The following is an 18,775-nucleotide window of genomic DNA, read 5'->3' as shown; positions in this document are numbered from 1 at the left end:
AGGCTCAACAGTTGGCTGGGGGAAAGGGGAACTCAAACTTGCAATAGTGGATTCCAAAGGGACCTCTTGTTATGGGTCCTTTACAAAAGCTCATGAGAGCAATTAACTCTCTTCCCCACAAGGCTATATGCATATATAAAATCTTGCAGATGAGGGAGGGAATGGACCAAGGTTCAGAACCTCTGTCTTAAAAAGCACTAGTCCAATCTCTTTGAGAACCAGAGAAGTTGAGTCATTTGGACTGGCTAAGGGTAGTGCTTGTTTGCCTCCACACCCTTAATGCCGCCTTTGATTCTCTTTATTATTTGTTTCAAGGCTGAGTGGGACCCCACCCTCCTGGCCCGAAGCTCTGAGGGATTCATCCCCAGGGCCTGAGCCTAGGCTTGTGGTGATTAAGCCTCTGTGGTGGCCCTGCTACCCAGCCAGGAACAAGCTCTTCTGTGAAAGGGAGCATACCTGAGTAACCAGCCCCACCCTCTTCCCCTCCACTCCCAAGGGACTCAAACCCAAACCTACTTCCTTTCCACTCAATAAATTTATTTGCTTTCGGCTGGCTCCTTGGTGTGGGAGGGGCAGGGACTGGCAGCAGTCTGGCTCCATGCGCCCTCTGGTGGACCTCACAGGCCAATGACCAGAATCAGCCAAACTGCAGGGTTTCAGTCAAAATACAGTCTAGAGGGTTGCTGCAGTGCTCCTCAGGCCTGTACCCCAGAACCAACTTCAGGGGATGGGGCATGTTGGGAGGAGGCCCTGAACCTCTGGCTCTCATACTCGCCCGTGTTGGACGCCCGCATGTTCTGCCGAGCCTTCATCTGCTTCAAACGGTTCTTGTCCACTTCCCGCTTGGTGAGGATGAAGAGTAGGATACCACAGGGGAAGCCGATGGCCCTAAGGGTAGGGAGATGTGCACGGGGTTTGGGCAGGGGCCAGGCCTGAGCCAGAGCTGGGGGGTATGGGGGGATCATTCCAGCTTTTCAATTGCACGAATGCTGCGATGCCTCTTGTGTCTACTTGTCCCCTCTGCTGGCTGCTAGAGGGACCCACATAAATCAGATCCTGTTGCTGCCCTGCTTAAGACCCCATAACAACTTTCCATCACTTCTTGGATAAGTCCAGACTCCTGGGCATGGCAGAAAACGCCCAGCTCTTCACTCCTTTCCCCTGTGGCACAACACTCATAAGCATGAACCCTGCACTCCTGCTTCAGGGCCTGTGCATGATTTTCTAGGCAGACCAGCCTCTTTCTCTGAGTTCTAGCAAGTTTCTCTCTACTTAAACTCCACAACTCCTCCCAGGCTTCCTCTCTCCGGTTACTCTACTACTGAGGAACAACTCCAGCCCCTCCCTTTCCTTCTCTGAGTAACTGCGACTAGGGGGCGCCTTGGTGTGGGGGAAAGAGCATGGAGTCACAAGACCCGGTGAGAATTCCAGCTCTGAGCCTCAGTTCCTTCCTCTGTGAAATGGGGGTGTAATATTTATCTCAGAAAAACGAAAACATTACATGGTAAAGTACTATCAAACCTCAAGAGGTGAAAAAGTGTTAATTTCCCCTATTTTTCTTTTGATTGATAGTATGACCTAAGATCAGAATCACAGCCAAATAATATACAGAACAACTTGTAGTTACTATACAAATAATACATGATTTCAACTAATTACTAGGATTTGGGTCTTTCCCCAAGCTCCCAAAAGGGAGGATGAGGCTAGGGACCCAAGTTCAAATCATCTCAGCTCAGCTAATGCCACAGAAAACCCACTGTCTCCACAATTCCACATACTTTCCCACCTCTCCTGACCGACTCCTCTGAGATTCCATTCTTGGAACCCAACAATTCTGTTCCTATAACCTTGGATTCAGCTCACCACTTGAAACTTAAAAGTTATTTCTGGGTCCTATCCTCCCCTGGATGCACTCCCCATGGGTGGGCAAAGAGGTAGTTAACACTCACCAGGCTAGTCCCACAGCTTTCATGGGGTTCTTGCCCCTCTTTCTGGGAATGTATTCCAGCTCAGGGGAGAGGGGCTCAGGCTCCTCCTTGCACTCTGGGGAGCTGTGGCTCTGCAGCGCTCTGGTTCTGTTCTGAGAAGCCTTGTTAGCAGTGGCTCCTGAGAGGATTCCTGTGGATGGAGGTAAGGAAGGTCAGCACAGGGATGAGGAGGGAGCTCTGGGAAGGTGGGTACAGGGTGGGAAGGGGCGGTTGAGATCTGAGTTTGGAGTAACAAGTGCTAGGGAGAATCCAAAAGGAAATAGGAAAACTGCCACTGAGGTGGCATCTTTGGAAGCCACTTTCACGTCACTGCGGGTTCATCACCCTGGTGCCAGGAGAGCGAGCTTCACTATTCTTCATTTCCGACGACAGGATAGGAAGGACTGCAAAGGGACTCACAGGATTAAAACTGAAGAATGTTAGCCCTGGAAGGAAGATAGTCTACTCCATCCCCTCATTTTAGAGAAGAGGAAACTGAAGCTCTGAGAGACAACAACTGCTTCACCCAAGGTCAAACTGCTAATTACCCAGGGTTAGAACCCAAGCCTTCAGAAGCCCAGGGCTCTTTCCTCTGCACTGCGGTGAGTGTGAAACACCTGGAGCGCGGGAGTCTAAAACATTCTTCGGGAGTCCTTCTTGCAGCCAGACCCCAGAGGTGTTGTGTAACCCGAAGGCAGGGGCATGGACTGAGTGACCTCTATAGAGCATCTTTTCATCCCAGATTCTAAGATCCTAAAGAGTGGTGTGGGCAGAATTGGCTGCCCCGACCGCCTGCTATAGCCGGGTGGGATGTGAAAGAAGAGAAATCTCCTGCAGTCTTGCCCTCCCCGGGGTCCCTCTCCTTACCCCGGAGGACGCGGGCATTTCTCGCCCCCCGGCCCTTCAGCGCCGTAGCAGCTACCACCGCCGCCATGTTCAGATCCCACCCCCCCTCCACCGCGCTCTCCGCCGGGAATTGTAGTTTGCGTAAGGGGCCTCCCCCGCTCCTTCCGTCCTGCATACAGATCAGAAACTACATCTCCCAGAAGCCCGCAGAGCGGACTCCGGAGAACTACTCTTCCCAGGAGACCCCGGAGGCGCGCACGCTCGCTTGTTTCCCTCCTGTTGGGGGCGGAGTCAGGCCGGGCGGAGTTTGGGTTCTCCCCGCCACGCCTCAGCCCCTTTTCCAACTCTGCCTTGTGATTGGTGGTTCAACCAGTCAGCCCCCGTTGCTATTGGCCAGGCCGCCTTCGCTCTTCCTGCCCGGGAGTCGCCTACGCCTACTTCCTCCCGGGAGGAGGGGCTCGAGTTCCGCGTCGCCGCGCAGAGCTGACTCTGGGAGGCGTTTGGGCCCAGAGAAGTGGATCGGCCGCCTGCGCCGCATGGAGTCCGAATCAGAAAGCGGGGCCGCCGCTGACACCCCCCCGCTGGAGACCCTAAGCTTCCATGGTGATGAAGAGATTATCGAGGTGGTAGAACTGGATCCTGGCCCGCCGGACCCGGGTGAGAACTGCCTGTGCTCAGGCCATGGGACAGGAGGCGCTAACCCCTGGCCTCTGACCCTTGCTTCTCCCCGCTCCCCTCTTCACCCTACCGGTCATTCCTACCGACATTCCTCTCCCTGTCCCTTTCCCTGCCCCCACACTTAGTTGTCAGGCCTGGCGGGGTGGGGGTTCCCTGACGCCTCCCCTAGCCCTTCCCCTCACACACCCCCTTCCCATCATGCCCTCGGTCCTCTCTTCCCACACGGTTGCCGGCCAACCCAGGGTCCTCAGACCTTGCTTCGTATGCTCCGCCTCACAGCCCCCTCCTCCTGCCCCTTAGCCCCCGCTACACCCCAGCGGTCTGACTTCACCCTACCCTGTGGCCACATGACCTACCCCAGCCTCGGCCTTCTCATGCTTATTCCCATCCCTCTTAACGCCTCCTGAGCCTCATCTTTTAACACTCTTCCCAAAACAGATGATCTGGCCCAAGAGATGGAAGATGTGGACTTTGAGGAGGAAGAAGAAGAGGAAGAGGGCAACGAGGAGGGCTGGGTCCTGGAACCTCAGGAAGGAGTGGTCAGCAGTATGGAGGGCCCCGATGATAGTGAGGTCACCTTTGCCTTGCACTCAGGTAGGCCTCTGAGGAGATCCTCTTTAAATTAGTCCAGGTGGGCATTTGAGCATTGCACATTTGCTGCCTACAGAGCGTTATGAAAGACAAGTTGGTAAAGCTGTTGGCCTTGTCCTGCAGGAGTTCACAGGTAGGGATCAGAGAGAATGGCACTGGAGTCAATTGAGTCACCTGGGTTTAAGTCCTACCTCTCCTTTTTACCAATTTGTCACCTTCAATAACTTCTCTGGCCTTAAGTTTTCTCTTAAAAAGTTAGCCTCTGGTGGAAGTTAATGAACGTAACCTGAATGGAAATTAGAGGTAATTTATGCTGAAAAATGTATCTTTTTGAGCACATTTTATATAATCTGTTCAATAACAGCTCAACTAAGAAGCTAATAATACGATGCTCTCTTCACTGTATTCATACCCAGCCTGGTGGCATCCCATGCTGAGAATTGTAAGCCCTGTACTGTCCACAGTTTCAGTGGGGGGTGGTGAGGGGAATAGAACAGTATGAATCTGCCCTGGAGAAAGACTTGGAGCTCAGCAGGTTGGGGAATGATTTCTCTAACAACTTACTGCTTACAACTTAGAAGAATTTGAATGCACCTTTTTTTTTTTTTCCAGGAGAGAAGACATATTGCTTTGGGTGAAAGAGGGTGGGCTTCCTAAAGGTTCTAAAGGACAGAACTCTAGGTGGGAGCCCCATCCCCTCACCTGTGGATTATCTTTTGGGACAGCATCCGTGTTTTGTGTGAGTCTGGATCCCAAGACTAACACCTTGGCAGTGACAGGGGGTGAAGATGACAAAGCCTTTGTCTGGAGGCTCAGTGATGGGGAGCTACTCTTTGAGTGTGCAGGTGAGGGGGCTGGAGTGGAGGCCTGGGGGAGGTCGTGTTCCTTTGGAGATCTTTTGGGGGTGATCTGCAGTGGTTGAGCATCTAAGAGCCATCTGTTGACCTTTGTTTTGTATCAGCTCTGGGCTGGGTCCCAGGAACACAAAGAAGAATAACAACATAGTCTGTTGTAGGCTTAGGGGCAGGAGATGCTAATTGGCCAACAGAGTTTAGGAAAGGCCTGAGAGGAAGTAACACTGGCATAGGAGTAAGTGGGAAAAGGATGTGGGGATTTCAGGCAGATGTGTAGAGGGAACAGAGGGACAAGGCAAAGGAAGCTCAGGCTCCACTTGGTTGAGTAGGGACCAGCGATATCTCTACTGGGGAGACCTGGAGGTGTTAGTTCCTAGAGCTGCAGTGTTTGGCCACTTGTTTTGGTGGAGACTGCCTGCTTTTTTCCCTAGTAGGTCATTCAGGGGGCAAGGGAGCTGGGTCATGTGTCCCCAGCACTTAAGTACCCTAAATTTTCTTCTTTTCCTGCCCACTTTTCTTGGCAGGCCATAAAGACTCTGTGACTTGTGCTGGTTTCAGCCATGACTCTACCTTAGTGGCCACAGGGGACATGAGTGGTCTGTTGAAAGTCTGGCAGGTGGACACAAAGGAGGAGGTCTGGTCCTTCGAAGCAGGAGATCTGGAGGTAATTTCTTCAGAGTGGGATCCAACTCTGTGGAACCACAGGTTGGGACAAGAGATTTGGGGGCCTGTCTTACCTCCAGTGGACAAGCCTGCTCTGAGCCAGTGTACCCAAAGTTATAGCAAATATACCTGTTGACTTGAAAGTTCCCACTGACCCCAGAAGCAGGAAAACTTTCAGTGGGACTTAAGGGACAGGTTCCTTAGGTGGGCTGGTATAATGGGCCTCCCTGCTGATCCTTCTTTCTGCCTAGTGGATGGAGTGGCATCCTCGGGCACCTGTCCTACTGGCAGGCACAGCTGATGGCAACACCTGGATGTGGAAGGTCCCGAATGGTGACTGCAAGACCTTCCAGGGCCCCAACTGCCCAGCCACCTGTGGTCGTGTCCTCCCTGATGGTGAGAGTACTGCCTTGCGTGTTCTCCTGGGTGTAGAGGGGGATCCCAGGTTATGCCCTTCCCTGAGCTCCCTCTGGGCCCCAGCTCTGCCCTTTCTCGTCTCCTCCTCCACCCCCTTGCTTAGTGTGTGAATGTGCCCTCTATTCTCTTTTCATTGGTGCGTCTGATCCTTTAGGAAAGAGAGCTGTGGTAGGCTATGAAGATGGCACCATTAGGATTTGGGACCTGAAACAGGGAAACCCCATCCATGTATTAAAAGGTACCAGAGGTGGGGGAAGTGTTAAACTGGGCCTTCATGGGAGAAGGCTGAGAATCAGGGCAGGACTGAGCCTATCTTGTCCCCTGCTTCTTCCTAGGGACTGAGGGTCACCAGGGCCCTTTGACCTGTGTTGCTGCCAACCAGGATGGCAGCCTGATCCTGACTGGCTCTGTGGACTGCCAGGCCAAACTGGTCAGTGCCACCACCGGCAAGGTGAGCGGACCTGGAGCCTGGCTGGGGGCCTCTTGTTTTCCCAAGTCTTCTGCCTTTCCTTTCTTGTTCCTCACTCTGCTGCTGTCTGTTGGGGACTGAGGGTCCAGGCCTCCTCTGATCATCTCCTCTGGCTGATAGGTGGTGGGTGTTTTCAGACCTGAGACTGTGGCCTCCCAGCCCAACCTGGGAGAAGGGGAGGAGAGTGAATCCAATTCAGTGGAGTCCTTGGGCTTCTGCAGTGTGTGAGTGTGAGCCTGAGCCTTGGCCTGGAGATGAGAGGGACTGGGGGGAGGCCTGTGGGGGGCTGGGCAGGGGGACCAGGGAGAAGAGTGGGTATGAGTCCAGGGTCTCACAAGCTTCCTGGTGCTCCACTGCCCAGGATGCCGCTGGCAGCTGTTGGTTACCTGGATGGAACCTTGGCCATCTATGACCTGTCTACCCAGACCCTCAGGCACCAGTGTCAGCACCAGGTAGGGTAGTTGGAGCTGGGTTGCTGGTGGGCTGTGGTCATGGTCACAGAGAAGCCCTGGCCTCTGGGAGCGCCACCCCAAACCTGGCTCCTACCCTCTCCTTCACTGTGAACCTCCCTCACTGAGAGTTGGGAACAGATGTCTTTCTTCTCCCATCCCCGGTATCTGACACATCTGCCACCTTGCTCTGTGTCCTGGGGCAGTCGGGCATCGTGCAGCTGCTATGGGAGGCAGGCACGGCTGTGGTGTACACCTGCAGCCTGGATGGTGTCGTGCGCCTCTGGGATGCCCGGACAGGCCGCCTGCTGACCGACTACCGGGGCCACACGGCTGAGATCCTGGACTTTGCTCTCAGCAAGTACGTGAAGTGGGAAAGGGCTGGGACCGCTATATTTGGAAAGTGGCACTAGCATGGGGTCTTGGGGTATGGAAGGGATTTCCAAGAAGGGGGCAATGAGACCCAAGGCTTGGTTGCAGCCTGTGAGGCAGCAGTACTGGGAAGCCTGAGAGTTTCCAGCCCTGGGAGTCATCTTTTAACAAGTCTTACACCAGTGGTCGGCAGTGATCTGCCCGGGTATCGCCTCTTGGTCATGAGTGGAGAGGCCGAGACTGATGCTCCATCCCCCTCAGCTCTGTGCTCCCATGCCAGGGGGACTGCCTCTCCAGCCCGCTCTGCTATTTGCGTGGAGGGTTGATGGTCAGCGTGGCACTAGTTATTAGGGACCCAGAATCAGAGTGTGCTGCTGGAGCTTGACCCAGGGCCTTAGTCCCTTCAACCCTGTGCTTTCTGTTCACAGAGATGCCTCCCTGGTGGTGACGACGTCAGGAGATCACAAAGCGAAAGTATTTTGTGTCCAGAGACCTGACCGTTAATGGCTGTGGCCTCTGACTTGGTGTCTGGTGTTGAGGGGGATGAAGGGAGACCCCCCCTCGCCCTGTGAGGCGCAGGGTACAGAGGGAAAAGGAGGGGGGGCTCGATTGCTTCCCAACCCCTTTATCTGACCTGCCTCCCTCTGTCCTTTTCTTCTCCTTGAGACCCCGCCCTCGGGCCCCCTCCCTTCTCCTCACCCAGACCTAGGGGCCCTTCAGCGGGAGGGACAGGCCTCTTTCTCTTTCACTTTCATTTGCTGGTGTGAGCCATGGGTGTGTATTTGTATGTGGGGAGTAGGTCTTTGAGGTTCCCGTTCTTTCCCTTCCCAAGTCTTTGGGGGTGGAAAGGAGGAAGAGATACTAGTTAACAGATTTTAAAAATGTAAATAAAATATACTTCCCAGAGGCAGTGTCTGTGAAGGTTTTGTGGTGGCTGGATACAAGGAGGAACTGGTGAAGGCCATGTCAATGGGAGGCTCTCCCAAACTGCTGGATGTTGAGAGTGCCAGCCCAGCCTCTCCGGGGCCGTGGTTTGTTCACACTGACAATTACGTGCTTGTCTGGAGTGGAGTCTCCCTGGCACACATCTGTCTTGAGGTTCTTTCTGTGACTGTTCCACCAGCCACCCTCTTGAGGTAAGGAGTGAGATCACTATAAGTGGCCAGAGGAGCTTTATTCCCCCAGGGTGGGGATCCAACAGGGGAATGATTTCTGTTCCAGAGAAGAGGGGACATATGGAAAGGGATTTGATGGCTGAGATGGACAGATGCTTCTAGGAGACAGCTGCGGCCCTTCCCCTAGTTCAAGTCCAAGTCAATGATGCTTTGGCTGCTGGTGTGGTAGGCCATGCTGGGACCAGGACTGTCCCTGGAGGTTCTTCCCCACAGCACCCGCAGCCACCTTTGCGTGGCTGCCCTCCAGGGGGCCGTGTAGCGCTGATCACCCAGACCCATGGCCACAGGCACAGCTGCTGCACTGGCACTGCCCAGTGAGAGGAGGGATAACAGAGTTCCAGGCCCTAGTGGTGGGCGCTGCTCATAGGCCAGGACCGACAGGAGCAAGGTGGCCACATAGGGTCCCCAGCATAGCCCAAATAGCAGTGTGGCTCCAGCTTGTGCCTTGGCCTGCCTCCAGGTGAGGGTGCGGGCCAGGGCAGAGGGTGCATCACGACACACTGCCCGTTCCAGCCGGCGGATGTCCTGTAGCTGGCGGTGGGCAGTGACTAATACTCGCGCAGAGAGAAGGGCAGCAGCCCCCACAGCAGGCAGCAGGAGCCCAAAGATTTCAATGTAGAGGTAGGGAGCTGGGAACACAGCCTGGGAGCTACAGTTGGCATTGGGGCTCCAGTGGTTCCACCCCAGAGCCGGCAGACTGGCAAAGAGCAGGGGACCAGTCCATGTGAGGAGCAGGGCCAGCCGAGTGCTCCCTTGAGGCTGGAGTGGCCGCAGCACTGCCCTGTAGCGCTCTCCATGTACCAGCAGCAGATTGGCCAGCAGAGAGAGGAAGGAGAAGTTGGGAGCCAAGTAGAGGAGGAGGCAGGACCAATAACCCCTGCGGCTTTGGTTCCATAGCACTGGCAGTGTGGGCAGTGCCAGCCCTGTGAGCATCCCAGCCAGCAGCAGGCTCAGGAAGAAGCAGCCAGCAGGGGGGCTGCGCAGGCGGTGATCTCGGGCGATGCCCAGTGCCAGAAGAAGGTTGGCGGCCACAATGAGGCTTGCCAGGGTCAGGGAGAGCCCCATAGCCACCATGGGGATGGGGATGGCCACCTCCCCAGTGCTGTTGGGTGTCATCTTGGGCCTTGGAATGGGGGAGGTCTGGAGCAGCAACTGGCATGCCTGGATGGAGGAGGGGCGTGGCCAGAGTTAGCGCGGGGCTTCAGGTCACTGTCCTTCTGGTGGGGACTGCACAGTAATCCAGAGGCTGCAGACCCAGACTGTGGGCCGTATCCTGTGTGCCGATACACATTTTTTGGAATTAGTTGCCAATTTTTAAAATTATATACAAGAATTCATATTTTGGGTTTCTCTGCAAAAACGAGGTATGGTGACACATTTCCTGTATGGTAGCAGGGCAGTGGCTGCCTTTCAGGCAGTTGACCAGTCTCCAACAGGCAGCATTGCCCATTTCGGTCATCTGCCTGGGCTCTGGGCAGCTGTGTTTATGCTTATTTAGATTGAAAAGCAGACCCATCCAAATAATTTTGTCCAGCCTCTGCCCCACCCAATGAGGCTCTGAGCCCAAAGAAATGACAGGGTCTGGCCGGTGTGGAGTGGTCTCTTGCTCCCCAAGCCTGGGGCACAGTGGGGTGCTCTGTCCTTGCACCTCCACCCCCTGCACCCTTGCAGTCTGGTACAGCTCAGTGAGCAGCCTCCGGGTAGGACTTCCAGTCCATAAACTCATCCACTGCATGATAGCAACAGGCTCTTCCGGGGAACTGGAGGAAAGGGCGGGGGAGGGGATGCATGCTTGGCTTTGAGCGTGGAGATGCCAGCAAGCAGAGTGAGGACCCCTGTGCTTCAGATGCTAAAGCGGACAGGGAGGAGGGGCTGGTGGGCAGGGCCTGGCCTCTCTGTCCTTCCCTTAACTTTCTATCCAGGTTTCAGCCCCATGGCCACATGCTGGGGCCAGAGGGAGGGGTCCTGGGTCCTGTGGGAGCTCCTGCTTCTGTCAACAGGGAAGCAGCTGCTGTTGCTAGGATCAAAGTCAATAAGGAAGGGATTCCTCCCTCCCTTCCCTCCATCCTGGGTCAGAATTGGCCTCAAGGCCACCCTGAGCACAGTGTTGCCTTCTTGCCTTCCCTTCCCACCTTACCCCTAGGCAAGTGCCCTTTTCCCTTCCCTTACCTCCAGTTACCATTTTTTTTTTTTTTTTGTAGATGTACACAATATCTTTATTTTATTTATGTGGTGCTGAGGATCGAACCCAGTACCTTACACCTTTGGCAAGGGCATTACCCCGTCCTCCCCAGCCACTCCTGTTTCCTCTTACTGAATCTCCTCCCAGTGCCTCCCACCCAGACATCCTTCCCTTTTCAGCGATTCCCCCAGTTTCTGTTCTCCTTCCTCCTTACACCATCAACATTATTAAACCCCATAAGACTTGGTCTGAACTGGAGTTCCTAGCACTATTCTTAGTGAGTCCCCCACCCCACCTACACCAAAGCTATATTTTATGATCCTACATCAGCTAGTACAGCTATATTTTATGATCCTTGAAGCAGCAAGAAAGGCAAGGATCAGCCCCCCAGGAGTAATGTCCCAGAGCAGGGTACACACTGGGCCACCACATACCCTGGAAGATCTGTGGCCTGGGTCAGTGCAGTGGCCTTTTCAGGATCTGGGCCTGGGACACTGGCGGGAGGGGCGCAGGTACTCACATGGTGGCTGTGGACAGGTGTTGCTCACCAGCCTGGGCTTTCCTGAGTGTCAGGGAGTCACAGCAGCTAGCCTTTCAGGGCTTGGGACCAAGTCTGGTGTCCTGGCCGGCGAGTGCATGGTGCATCCACTCTGGGGCAGTAGAGCCCCAGCTCCCCGTCCAGGCTCTACACTGCCCGGGTTCCCAGAGCTGTGGCGGGCGGGCCCAGCCCTGGCCCCGCCTCTGGGGGTGGGACCTGGCACATTCTGAGCTGGAGCCACCGAGAGGCCTCCCTTTTGGCTCCTTGTCTCCCCTCCTTATCCTCCAGTACCAGTGACCCTCTCCCTGGCTACAGGCCATATGGTGCCACCTAAGTTCCCCTACTTAGATGGTGGTCTCCCTAGCTGGGAGCCTTGCCTGTCACTGCCTCACTCATTCAGTTAATGAATGGTAATGACTGCCTACCCCTACCCACCTCCTACATCAGCTAGTACAGCTATATTTTATGATCCTTAAATCTGAGGCAGCCAGCCAGGCAAGTGCACAGACAGCTCCCATATTCCTGCCAGCACACCCAAGGGTAGTGTATGTGTGTGTGAGAGAGATGGTGGCAGTGGTTGGGATCTTCAGTCCCCCATCCCATCAATTGAAGGGCCTTTTAGTTTATAAGACCACCTTTTGGGGTTACTGTGGGGAATATCATGGGCCAAGAAGCAACCAGAGATACCCGAGTGCTTGATGCTAAAGGGAGAGACGAGGGAGGTGTCATCTCAACAAATGACTGTTATCCTTCCTCGCCATGATGATCTCTAAGAGGTGTGAGCCCTCAGGGCATGGTGGCACACACTTGTAATGCCAGGCACTTCATGGCTGACATAGGATCACAAGTTTGAGCCAACCTGGGCAACTTAGGGAGACCCTGTATGAAAACAGAAAATAAAAAGGGCTGGGGATGTAGGTCAGGGGTAGAGGAATGAGACTGGGCTGGAATGAGAGTTGGCTGTGCGATTCTACTTTTTTCCAGCTTGGGCCAAAACTTTGGTGGATTGCTAAAGTTCTCTTGCCTTGGTTTCCTTATCTGAAAAATGGAACTCCTAATTATACACACCCCTTACGGGACTAAGATCATGTGAAACAGACCAGCAGTTGGTAGATAGCACCCAATGAAGGACAGTCATTAACATTATTAGGCCTTCTGCCCTTTTCTGCACCTGTACCCTTTAGGACTCTGCTGAGAAAGGCAGATAGGGGACCTATGAAAAGCAAGGGAATGACACTTTCTGCACAGAGAAACTGAGGAAACTCGGTGAGAGGGAAGGCAGAAAAGCCAAGAGGTATGGTGCCTGATTTCCACCTTCTATTAAGTGTGGCTTTGGGGTGAGGGAGGAGAGGGGCCCAGCCACACTCCCTTAAAACTGGAACAGGAAGGAAAAAGCTGCAACCACAGCAAGAAGGCTCTTGGCGAGACCTGAGGAACAATCTGAAGAGCACAGCAGAGAGCAAGGGGACTTCCATGCTCTTGGAGACTGGCTCTGCTTGCCATTCAGGGTCTTGCAAGGTGGGACTTCTTTTGGGACATAATAGGAAGAGAACAGCCAGCTTCAAACCCATTCTCCACAAGGTCCTCAGATCCATGCTATCTGGCAGGGCTGGGCAGAGATCCCGGGCTCTGGAGAGTTCAGCCTAGGATCTGGACAGAAATGGTTGCAGGGCCCCTTGGATTTGGGGCCGCCAGGAATAAACAGACTGCCTTCTGTTCCCAGCCCTGGCCTCCTCCCCACAGGACCTAGGATGTCTGTGTTTCTTCTTCACTGCTCTGTCTAAACACTGTGTGTGGCATGACGTGTGAGGGGTACAACTCAGGCGGGTGGGAGCCTGTGTTCTGTCCCCCACTCAGCCTGCTCCTTCCTTATCAGATCCTCTGGTTCTTCTCTGTTCCCGTCAAGCCTTGGGACTGACTCATGCTCAGGCTTCTCCTGTTTGCCCAGAGGGCTCTGGTGCAAGTTTCCAGATGCTCCATCTGGCTGGTTGTGCCAGGACCTGCTCTCTTGACATACAGCATGTGTCAGGGTGACTGACTCTGGCCCAGAAGCCTTCTGGGCCTTCTCTGTCCACTACCATCTCTTTTAGGTATTTGAATTCCTCTGCTGACCCACAATGTCTGGGAATCAGTGGGTGCAGTACATGAGGCCTTGTGGACCCTGGGTGACCTCCAGCTGCTGCTTCAACATTTCCCACTTCCCTGGGTAGAGCTCATCCACTCTTACCAGAGACTGGCCAGGATCTAGGAAGCTGTTGGTCAGCTGTTTGGGCAGAAATCCTGTCCTTTTTGTTAGGTCTAAATGGCAAGATAGGACTGGGCTGTGGCTCAGTGGTAGACACTAGCCTAGCTTGTGGGAAGCCATGGGTTTGATCCCCACTGTGGCCAAACAAACCTGGTCAGATTCTTCAGATCTGGGACAGCTGTCTGGATAGATACACTAGAAGTCACAGGAAGTCTAGTGTGCAGCAATCCCCAGAAGAGGGTGGCATTGGTTGGCCTCACACTCATCACCACAGCAGACCCAGCTGCAGCTGTTGGATCAAGGGTACAATGGGATGGGCCATCTGAATGGCAACTGCCCTGTATCAGCTGCCACAGGAGTTTGCTGCAATAGTCAGGATTTTTTCCTTTCCTGCTCAGGTTCCACTTCATCCAAGTACAGAGATTCCCACTGTCCTGGCTGGCTCAACTCCCACCCAACTCCACAATAAGGGCCATGCAAGCAGGCACAAGTACAACTATCATAGAGGGAGGCCTGGAAAAACCCCAGGACTTGAATAAGGTTTGTCTTATATTGAACTTTGACTCTCCAATAATCCCTTTGAATACATAAAGGAAACTAAAATTAAGTTGCATTTAAGTTATAATTACATGGCAGGAGGTGTAGCCTAGTAGGAATGTGCTTGTTTACAATGCATGAGGTCTTGGGATTGATGATGCCTGGCAGTGCCAAAATCCCAAACCAAAACACACACAGATATTATAGATTCCCATGATGTGACAAACATTTATCTTTTTTCTTTAAGCAGTCTGTGGAGTAGATGGCATTACATCCAACTAATGACACAACTAGGGTTTTGTCACAGAACTCTTCAGAGGTGGAACTTGGATTTGAACTAGTTTCTTCAAAACCCTGTTTCATATCTGTGCAGCTCAAATCCAAAGACGTGTAAAACTCCCAGGTGTGGGCCCTCAGGGCAGGTGATCCAGTTAATAATAATCCTAACCACATCACATTCCTCAGTGTGCTTGGTCCCCATCATGAGATGTTCCCCTCCCATAGTCCTATGGGCCTTGAGTAAAGTCACGGTGGGTCTCTTTGCCCACAGAGGAGCAAGAATCTTGAGACTCCTTCCACACCAAGGTCAAGGATGTCTTGGAAATAGGTAAAGAGAAAGGGACAGACCTGGTAGGGGGTTTGCACCAGCACGGGTTTTTATGCTGACAAAGCATCTTGGACTTAGATATTCTTTAGGATTTACTACTGTAAAGAATGTTTAATGCTTTTTATTCTCCTAACTTTATATTTTCTAAATAACCTGGTTTTGCCACCTGTAGTACTTCAGAACAATCTGATTCTATTAGCAAGAAAACAGTGAGTTCCAACTTACCAGGGACTGATGCTGAAGCCAGCGAGAACACAACTGGTGCTAGTCAAAATCAGCCTTGAAACCCACTTAAATAGTGATCGGGGCCCAATACTTCTCCCAGTATATTTATTTATATTTAGCCTCATTTTCCACCTGCCAGAAGCAGGTGGCCAGGGAACCTGGAGCTCCTTGGAAACCACGTAAATGAAGTAAAAAACAACCTGCAATCTGGGACTCTAACTACTTGACTGTGACTCAGTAAAAAGATACCCCTCCACTCCCATCCAGGTAGGAGTGCAACAAAAACATGGCTCCAAATCAATACTGAATGGATGTGGCCCCTAACTGAGCCGTCTATATACTATTCCATATATATATTTTGGTGCTGCGGGTTGAACCCAAGTGGGCTCCTGAATCTAAGGTTTCTCAGCTCAGGTCTGCCCTTCTTCTCTCCTCTTCTCTTTTGGACTCACCAGTCCAGAAACCCAGCAAATTCTCAATTAAGATAGAAAGATTTTCTTTATTAATGTCCCCAACCGTATTTCTTTAGATACAGGAGTTTTGAACTCAAATATTTAGGAGAAAACAAGTTAGGATTGCATTATCCTGCAACTCATTACCAATAACATATTGCAAAGCGAAACAGCTTGGAAAAGAGGGTGGGAGGGAAGGGGAGTGAGGGATGGAAGATAAAAGAAAAGGAATTAAGTTGATCAAGTGGAATTCTTTTTTTTTTTCCTCTTTTTTTTTTAAATTCTTGAGAACTATGAAGTCCTTGCAAGCACAGCTCGTTTCTGCAGATTATTTTCCAAATGCGTACAAAATGGAACCCAAAGGGAGAATCCCTTAAGAACCTGGAGAGGTGCAACACGATGGGCTACGATTATCCAGTAGCAAGCGGTCCAGCCTTCGGTCACCAGCATTTCCTCCTCTGTTCCCAAGAGTTAGCGGGATGAAAACGTCTTCCCCCTCCAAAAGCAGAGAGTAAGAGTGAAGGATGATTTCTGGCTGTCCTTTCCTTCCACCCCACAGTCCTGGACTAGGTAGGGGTAGGATACCAAAGGGACACCAAACAAGAGGAGGGAAGGGTGATTCTTCAGGCAGAGGTCCTGGAGCCACAGGGGCAAGGTCAAGACCCAGTTTTTGCAGAATGGTTTCACCATCTTTCTTCCTATTGAATACTTTGGGGTACCAGGTAATGACTATGTTAATCCCTTAAGGACACCAAATGTATCAAGTAGATGGAGAATCACCTGTCCAATTTCTAGATGGCCCAGATGGACCTGAACTTCAGAACACACTCAACTGTCCAATACTAGTTAGTTAGCTTAGGCTCATCTATTCAGCAGATCCCTTTGAGGACTCCTAGAGAGCAGTTCTTTAATCTCTCACCAGATGGCAGACAGGTCAAGGCAATCATTAAACCTTCCAAGGTTAAAGACAGCTCTGTTGTCATGCAGTGACTCTGGCCTGGTTCTGTTCCTGAGCTCTACCCATATTTACCCAGAAGGGTGCTCTTCTCAATGTCTCCTGTCCAAATGTCTCACCCATTCCCAAATGAAATCATATTTGATTACCTGTCCCCCTAGATAAAAAGCAGAGCATTGACAGGTGCTGATTCTCAGTCAACCTGAGATCCAGGGCCCTACTTCTCAGAGCAGGACCAACACCTTATTTCACCTGTCCATGCTTCTGTAAACTACTCCCACTCTGCTTATGGGGCGCCTGGCTTCTCCTGCCCATGGATGAGCAACTGAACTCTTATCCCTCATTAATAACATAATCTGGTTTTCATGGAAAATGCAGTTATATCCCTCCCTCTTCTCCTTTTTGGGGCCTAACTCTGTCAAAGAGATCACAGAGTAGAATAAGTGCAGCCACTCTAAGTTGTCGGATAGAAGTTTATGGAAAATATGTTCACAGTCTCATCCTTTTCTAGGTTTCCCATCAGGACAGGAAGCTATTGCTAGGCACTGCTACATGTGAGACCAGCAGGGCTGGCCTTAGTAGTCAAACAACTACTAGGGCAATTGTGATGCAGTCAGCTCTGGAACTATTTCAATATCCTGACTTTTTTAGACAGGGTCTCCCTAAGTTGCTGAGGCTGGTCTTAAGAACTTGTGATCCTTCTGTCTCAGAGTTGCTAGGATTACAGGTGTGCACCACTACACCTGGAATCTTTTATTTTTCTTGGTCCCCTGTCCCACCCTGAGCCCTTTTCTTGAGACTCAAGATGTTGCCCAGGCTGGCCTTGAACTCCTAGGCTCAAATGACCCTCCTTCTCAGCCTCCAGAGCAGGTATGTGCCACCCTTTGGCTGCAGCTAGATGTCAATTCTCCTCCTGGCCTCTAGTGAACTGCCTCTCTCCTAGTCCTGAAAGTGGCATGCAATTGGCTGCCTCACACTGGAGGTCAACAAAGTAGTGCCGGGTGAGTAAAGCGCTCTGAAGAGCAAGCAAACAAAGGGAACTGCTGATGCCAGGATGGAGACAAGGTTCTGAAAGGAGAGGCAGCAAGAGCATGTGTGTCCCCAGGCACATTCTCACCTGCTACCTTCTTCCTAGTATTGTCATTTTAGGATATGCTATGTAGCTGCAGAGCAGACTAGAGATGGCATAGCATTTGGACATGCTACTCTAAGTAGAGGATCCAGCTACAGGCTGACTTCCATTCCTTTGGGTCTGAGTGGCAGCACAGAATACAGAAAGGCCTTTGTCTAAAGTTGTAGGTGAATTCAACTGCTTTGTGAAAACACCTAACATTCTGTGATTGAGGCTCAGTATTCAGCCAGACAGCTCTTGAATCCTTTCAAATGGCAACAGAAACTAACTTGGTAGAAGAGGCCTCCACATCAATGGAAGGAGCTTGGTGCCTCTACATGCCACACCCACCAAAGGTTTCTCCTAATAGCAATAGTGCTGGCAAGTGCACTGGCCTTGATGGGGAGGGGAGCCTAATTTACCTTAACATCTCTAATTCAAGGGCACAAACAGCAGATAAACTGGGTATGGTGGCCCAGGCCTGTAATCCCAGTGGCGTGGGAGGCTGAGGCCCTAAGCAACTTAGTGAGACCCTGTTTCTAAATAAAAATACAAAAAAGGGCTGGAGATGTGGCTCAATGGTTGAGCATCCCTGGGTTTAATTCCTGGTACAAAAAAAAAAAAAAAGGGAGAGTACATGAGCGAGTGTGCACGTGGAGAATAAACAGTCTTGAGAACAAGACAACTCAAATTTTATCAGAGGCAGAACTAAGACCTGACACCTTGTCCAAAGACTGAGTTTTCTAAGTCCTTTGCTAGGTTGGGCTCTCCCACACAGAGCTACACTGTTCACAGCTCTGTTCATCACTTCCACCCTGACCAAGGTGGCCTTCCTTTCCAGCCACCTTCCTGCTGAGCAGACCAGGAGAACGAACACTTGGGGTGATTCCAGGCCTCTTTACACAACTAAATGTCCATAAGCAACTTACTCTCATACACTGAGAATAGTGATTTAGTAAAAAGGTCCCTTTGTTTTTCCTAGCTGCCATTCTTTCAGCTCACAAAGATGTGGAAACAAGGAAACCCCTCCTGGTCCATTCAGAAGTGAAACTCTGTGAACCCCACCTTCACTCTTGTAGCTACAGGCCCAGCCCAGTTCTGCTGGTCTCACATGCAGCACTGCCCAGACACCAGCAGGGCCAGGCCATCAGTATCTATTTTCTTCTGGGTTAGTTCAGTCCTGTCCTACTTACGTGATTGTTTTCATTTCTTTTTTCTCGGCATCTGGGCGTGCACGGTTCAGCACCTTGAGGAAGTCAGATGTTTTTGCCCGCATACGAGTGTGAATATAGGCCTGGGAGCAAACACAGCAGGTACTGAAGCAGAGGTATGCTCTAGAAAGACAACTCTTTCCTTAGGAATAGCCATTGGGAAAATTTGGGAGCATATACTGGGGAAACTGACCCAGGCCACATAGCAAACAGAAAGGGGAGCAATTCTAT

General features: G+C 51.8%; 4 protein-coding genes across 6 annotated transcripts in view; 1 reads left to right on the top strand and 3 right to left on the bottom strand.

Annotated features, from left to right (window-relative positions):
- Nucleotides 1-516: 516 nt before the first annotated feature.
- LOC308630767 (putative hydrolase PNKD) lies at nucleotides 517-2,964 on the bottom strand. Its single transcript, XM_081261332.1, has 3 exons — nucleotides 2,835-2,964; nucleotides 1,950-2,118; nucleotides 517-888 (listed from the first exon to the last, which is right to left on the bottom strand). Exons 1-3 carry the CDS (start codon nucleotides 2,899-2,901, stop codon nucleotides 696-698), a joined length of 429 nt encoding a protein of 142 aa, XP_081117458.1. The 5' UTR covers nucleotides 2,902-2,964; the 3' UTR covers nucleotides 517-695.
- A 294-nt stretch (nucleotides 2,965-3,258) lies between these two features.
- AAMP (angio associated migratory cell protein) lies at nucleotides 3,259-8,212 on the top strand. The gene is made up of 11 exons (XM_081261322.1): nucleotides 3,259-3,470; nucleotides 3,930-4,085; nucleotides 4,808-4,927; nucleotides 5,461-5,600; nucleotides 5,851-5,995; nucleotides 6,171-6,254; nucleotides 6,352-6,467; nucleotides 6,606-6,709; nucleotides 6,847-6,937; nucleotides 7,141-7,295; nucleotides 7,735-8,212. The coding sequence occupies exons 1-11, from the start codon at nucleotides 3,350-3,352 to the stop codon at nucleotides 7,808-7,810; spliced, it is 1,308 nt and encodes a 435-aa protein (XP_081117448.1). The 5' UTR covers nucleotides 3,259-3,349; the 3' UTR covers nucleotides 7,811-8,212.
- Nucleotides 8,213-8,331: 119 nt separating this feature from the next.
- On the bottom strand, nucleotides 8,332-13,662 carry GPBAR1 (G protein-coupled bile acid receptor 1). 2 transcript variants are annotated; one of them, XM_081261325.1, is made up of 2 exons: nucleotides 13,597-13,662; nucleotides 8,332-9,754 (listed from the first exon to the last, which is right to left on the bottom strand). In XM_081261325.1, exon 2 carries the CDS (start codon nucleotides 9,595-9,597, stop codon nucleotides 8,605-8,607), a length of 993 nt encoding a protein of 330 aa, XP_081117451.1. In that variant the 5' UTR covers nucleotides 9,598-9,754; nucleotides 13,597-13,662; the 3' UTR covers nucleotides 8,332-8,604. The 2 variants fall into 2 exon arrangements, with proteins under 2 accessions (XP_081117451.1, XP_081117450.1); XM_081261324.1 differs by lacking the exon at nucleotides 13,597-13,662 and adding an exon at nucleotides 11,184-11,717.
- A 1,632-nt stretch (nucleotides 13,663-15,294) lies between these two features.
- ARPC2 (actin related protein 2/3 complex subunit 2) overlaps nucleotides 15,295-18,775 on the bottom strand; it is a 30,839-nt gene continuing 27,358 nt past the window's right edge. For both annotated transcript variants that reach the window (XM_081262303.1, XM_081262304.1), the window contains exons 10-11: nucleotides 18,527-18,627; nucleotides 15,295-15,763 (exon numbers count right to left, since the gene is read on the bottom strand). In XM_081262303.1, coding sequence (XP_081118429.1) covers nucleotides 15,739-15,763; nucleotides 18,527-18,627 — 126 coding nt within the window. In that variant the 3' untranslated portion in view covers nucleotides 15,295-15,738. The remainder of the gene's footprint in view (nucleotides 15,764-18,526; nucleotides 18,628-18,775) is intronic.

Source organism: Spermophilus citellus, assembly GCF_964194105.1.
Source record: "Spermophilus citellus genome assembly, chromosome: 11".
NCBI classification, from domain to species: Eukaryota; Metazoa; Chordata; class Mammalia; order Rodentia; family Sciuridae; genus Spermophilus; species Spermophilus citellus.
Note: the sequence above shows the minus strand (reverse complement) of the source record. Positions and strands in the feature narration are given on the sequence as shown.

Excerpts from the sequence above, each read along its gene's own strand:
- LOC308630767 (XM_081261332.1), bottom strand. The coding sequence starts at position 2,901 with ATGGCGGCGGTGGTAGCTGCTACGGCGCTGAAGGGCCGGGGGGCGAGA. Across the intron at positions 2,119-2,834 it reads AAATGCCCGCGTCCTCCGGG|GAATCCTCTCAGGAGCCACT; the intron begins GTAAGGAGAGGG and ends CTCCATCCACAG. Across the intron at positions 889-1,949 it reads AAAGCTGTGGGACTAGCCTG|GGCCATCGGCTTCCCCTGTG; the intron begins GTGAGTGTTAAC and ends CCCTACCCTTAG.
- GPBAR1 (XM_081261325.1), bottom strand. The coding sequence starts at position 9,597 with ATGACACCCAACAGCACTGGGGAGGTGGCCATCCCCATCCCCATGGTG.
- AAMP (XM_081261322.1), top strand. The coding sequence starts at position 3,350 with ATGGAGTCCGAATCAGAAAGCGGGGCCGCCGCTGACACCCCCCCGCTG. Across the intron at positions 5,996-6,170 it reads TGGTCGTGTCCTCCCTGATG|GAAAGAGAGCTGTGGTAGGC; the intron begins GTGAGAGTACTG and ends CTGATCCTTTAG. Across the intron at positions 6,255-6,351 it reads CCCCATCCATGTATTAAAAG|GGACTGAGGGTCACCAGGGC; the intron begins GTACCAGAGGTG and ends GCTTCTTCCTAG.